We start from the raw sequence: 4,570 nt of genomic DNA, 5'->3' as shown, positions 1-4,570 counted from the left end.
AGCTGGGAGGAAGTGTTCTTGGATGGGGCAAGTTTCCTTAGTCCTCTCATGTTGCATTATTGAAGTTCTATCTTCCTGACTTGGTCAGATGTGCAGCAATACAGGCTCTAATCTAATACTCCACAGAGGATCTGAGACTCCTTGGATGGCCCCTTACCCATCCCCTCTGGCCTCCAATGTACACAGGACACGGAGGCACAGGCACAAGACCATGCCACTGTAAGAAAGCTTTATTAATCCCAAATGATCATTGGTTACCCGAACCTGCCCCTTGCACCTCCATGTTTACTGCACACAACTCAGCCACCTTTGGAGCAGAGGGGCAGATCTCCACAGCAATGCCCACCCTGGAGAGCCTACCACTACAAGATGGGTTGCACTCAGGAGGGACCTCACAGCTGCTGAGGAAGGAGGATCAAGGTTCCTTCCAGGCACCTGTCCCTGAGATTTTTTTCCCCTCCTACCCCCACTTGGTTATTACACTCTGTCTTTCAGAAAGAACTTGCCCCAGTAGCGCCCCTTCTGTGTCAGATCGTAGGGGCTCAGAACCTTGCGGATCCCCAGCATGTTGGAGGTGATGATACGCTCAAATGTCCATGGGTTCTGATTTTTGCATCTTCTTTCCTCTTCCGCCTGGCGCATCTCCTCCAGGGACTGGCAGCTGACTGCCTTGGCTGGGAACGGCAGCTTCTTGGCCACCTGTGTGAGGAAGTGCTCCACCTCCCCGAACTCGCAGCGCCCACCCACTTCCAAAATGAGGCGGCCACATTTCACTGCTGTCACATAGTGGTCGATGGCACCTTTGCCCCCGCCCATGCGCTGGCCTAGGCTCTTGCGGGTGATGGGCTTGTAAGGGGCTGGGATGCGCCACACGGCGAACATGATCTTGGGATCCAGGTGACGATTGATGGTTAGGCGCATCATTTCAAAGTGACCCCAATGAAGGTAACCACCACCCAATGCCTGCAAGAGGGGAGAGAGAGAGCGCAAGCACAGGAGGAGTTATGACTCAAATACAGGTGAAGGGGCTTCTTCTGCCACCCATTTACAGTTGTTCTCACTCATACCACTTCCATACTCTCTCTTGGCCTCATTTGGCTTATGTCTTCATCCTGGATGGAGTAAGCCCTAATGGTCTCAACTGCCTTGGGTGAAAAGATCAGCTCCTGGGGTTCTGTTTTCCTTGCTCTGGCTGAATCAACCCAAAGGTGACCCCAATTTGTATCTCCCCTCCTCTCCCACTCACCAAAATGCCATACTGTCCCTGGGTGAACTCAGTAGCCTCAGTGGAGGGGCCACGGATGTCACGTAGGTTTTTGAATTCCCGCCTCACTTTAGGTACACTTGGAACTTTGTCCATGAACTTCAGTTTCGGTCGGTCAGGGATGGAGATGTCTGGAAGGATGAACAAAAAGAGGTGTCAGCATGCCTCACAGACACCCCCACTTTTTCACTGGGGTAGCTGGTCTGGTGGGCACAGATCTGTAGCTACAGGGTGCAAATATGGAACTGTCAGTAGGGGAACATCAGCCAGTTTTCCTCACTGAGCTTCTGAAACTCTGTGGCCAGGGACCTAAGCCTATGTATCTTACAACTAGTTATGTTAAATCAAGCAAGGGGAGACATTGGCTCTCCTGTGGGCCGAGAACACTGATTTCTCTAAGGAAAGGCAAGAAGGCAGCTTGGGTTACTCCCCTGCTTAAGAAACTACTTCTTGACACTAGTAATAATACTGCCAATTCTCTCAGTCACTAATGCTTCCTTTTAGGGTGGCAGATTGAGAATGATAGGGCCTCCTGCTATTTATCCCCAACTATTCCCATCCCACCTCCTTGAAGCTGAAGGGATGAATGAGACATCTTGAAATGGCAAAGGTCTGTCCTCTCATACCAAACCCTGAGGGTGGTTATGGATTACTGTTCCTCCACCTCAAAGCCCTCATCTAAGCAGTCCCACAAAGCTCCATTCCTCTCCTCCATTTTATCTAACACCTACATGATGGTGGTGGAAGAGGCTGGTGAGCCAATACCAACCTAAGGGTATGGCTACATTACAGCGGCAGCACAGTTATAGTGCTGCAGTTGTGCTTCCATAGCACAGTAATGTAGACGTTTCCTACGTCGACAGAAGGGTTCTTCTGTGGATGTAGATAGTCTACCCCTCCAAGAGACGATAGCTAGGTTGAGGTGATGACACACTTGAAGGTCCATGGGTGGTTGTTGTCTTCTCTCCTTTTCTGCATCTACAGTGTGGGTTAGGTTGACCTAACTGTGTGGAAATTTCTCACAGCCCTAAGTGATGTAGCTAGGTCAACCTAAATTTTAGGTGTAGACAGGCCTAAGTACCAGCTTTACTGCTTCTTTACATCAAACATAACCAGCAGAGCTTCCCTCTTATTTCAATATCAAGCCAAAATCAGCACTTGGATGAAGAGCAGCTGGCAAAAATTACTACTACTCAGTCTTGCCTGGAGTCAAGAGAGAAATACAAATATGTGGGAGGCATTTAGACAACAGGGTGAGGAGAGGCAGGGGACCTGTTAGCTCAAAGCACCTAGATTCTGTCTACTTCCCACACTGGTCCAAAACCCAAGTGCATTAGCCTTTAGAAAATGGTACATGACCCCTCTCCCCAGGTGTTTACAAAAGAAATAGGACAACCTAGAGCAAATGGTGTGTTCTCCTGACAAGGGAGATATGCAACTAGGTATATTTTCCAAAGCTATTAAAAAAAATAAGAATTGATACACTGCTCCCTGACAGCAAGGATTACAAAACGCTTCCTCCACCCTCCAAACCGAGATTAATAACATGCCTCCTAGATAACCCGTGCTCCCCCAAGAGATGGTGATGATGCACTTAGTCAATACCCCATCGCACTTAAAAAATTAGTAATATGCTTTGTATAATGCTCTCCCCTCACCTACCACTCCAGCCCCCCACAGGGACTTAACACCTTCCCCCAACACTTTTCCAAGGAAGGTGACAAATGTGTCCAACATTACAAAACACCCGTTGCCCTTCTGTGTTGGCATTTCTCCATGCCTAGCACTCACTGGTATAATCCTGGGGAAGCACATAGCTCTTCAGGCCAGCACTGAGGACTCTGGCAGAAAAAGGATCTGGAAAATAAAAGAGAGGAGATGTAGAAAGACCTTGCACAGATCCTTGGCCCTTAATAAAACACTAGCAGGAGACACAGAGCCGAGACTATCACCGACTATAACCTGCCATCACTGAAACATGACCTAGAGCCCCAGCACAGAATGAAACTCTAATATGCTGCATTAACAGTGTGCCGTTCACAGAGGAACTCAAAGCGCTTCTCAGAGGAGGCCAAGTGGCATGCCCCCAATTTACAAATGGGGACAGGGAGGCATGGCAGACTGGGATAGAACCCCCACTCTAACCCACTGGTCCCCTCTCCCAGAACTGGGATAGAACCCAGGAGTCCGGGCTCCCAGCCCACCCCCCTCCCGCTCTAACGACTAGACCCCATTCCCCCCGCTGGGATAGAACCCAGGAGACCCGGCTCCAAGCCCCCCCACGAACGGTGCCTTCCAGTGGAACGGATGTTGGCGTGATTCAGGCCAAGGCTGGACGGTGGGCGGCGAGGGACACTAGGCCAAGGAGAGCCCCTCATTGGGCGGACAACACCCCGGCAGCGCCCAACGGGGGACCATCCCCGGCTCATAGGGGCTGGAAAGGGCGCTCGCCCTTTAAATCCGCCCCCGCATAAGGCCGGTTGGCGACCTTCTGACCTCCGGGGACCTTTGGCAGCGCGCGGAGAGGACGCGCGAGTCGCCTCCACATGGTCGCGCGCCGCTCCGCAGGGTGGTGGTGTCCTCGCGCCGGGACGCCCCGGAAACGAGGCTGCCTCAGGAGCTGTACCGAGAAGCTCCTAACTGAGGGAGAAAGCGGAAGGGGAGGGGGAAATGGCCACAGGGCGCCGCCATCTTTGTAGTGTTCTTTAATCCGCCCGGGAGGAACTACTTCCGGTAATCTTGAAGGCGTGTGGCACTGGGGGAAACAAGAGTCAGGAGATTTGGTTCCGGGACTAGGGGTTTCCAGCCTGCAAGGCCGGCGGAAGCGAAGCAGTCGGGAGCGGACCAGGTCCCCAGGGGGCGCTGTTGCCTCCCCTTCCCCCCATCAGCCTCGCCCTAGAAAGCACGGGCTGGCATCCCATGAGTCTTTGCAGCCACAAAGAGGGATGGGGTGCTGCAGGCCTGGGAATCAGGACTCCTGGGTTCCATCCCAGCTCAGGGAAGGGAGGAGGTCTAGTTAGAGTGACCATATGTCCCATTTTGTCCGGGATAGTCCCTCTTTTAAGTCCTGTCCCAACCATCCCGACTTTCTGCAAGACGGTGCATTTGTCCCAAGAGCAAACTGGACAAACACAGTTTTGCCAAAAACATGGGGTGCAATGCTGTGCGGGCTGTGGAGGAGGTGGGTAGCAGCCACACCAGACCCACTCCGGAGAGCAGCTTGGGCCGGCCCCATGTACAGGAGGGTGGCCTCAGCCTGGCCTCGTGCGCTGTAGAGGGAGGGGGGGTCTTGGGTGGCCCCGTGGG

General features: G+C 52.6%; 1 protein-coding gene across 1 annotated transcript; it reads right to left on the bottom strand.

Moving 5' to 3' along the window:
* Window positions 1-212: 212 nt before the first annotated feature.
* Window positions 213-3,926, bottom strand: MRPL16 (mitochondrial ribosomal protein L16). The gene is made up of 4 exons (XM_065403111.1): window positions 3,761-3,926; window positions 3,056-3,121; window positions 1,247-1,395; window positions 213-963 (listed from the first exon to the last, which is right to left on the bottom strand). The coding sequence occupies exons 1-4, from the start codon at window positions 3,810-3,812 to the stop codon at window positions 478-480; spliced, it is 753 nt and encodes a 250-aa protein (XP_065259183.1). The 5' UTR covers window positions 3,813-3,926; the 3' UTR covers window positions 213-477.
* Between the last annotated feature and the right edge of the window lie 644 nt (window positions 3,927-4,570).

This window comes from Emys orbicularis, chromosome 4 (assembly GCF_028017835.1).
Source record: "Emys orbicularis isolate rEmyOrb1 chromosome 4, rEmyOrb1.hap1, whole genome shotgun sequence".
Taxonomy (NCBI): Eukaryota; Metazoa; Chordata; order Testudines; family Emydidae; genus Emys; species Emys orbicularis.
This window is presented reverse-complemented; position numbering and strand designations above follow the sequence as displayed.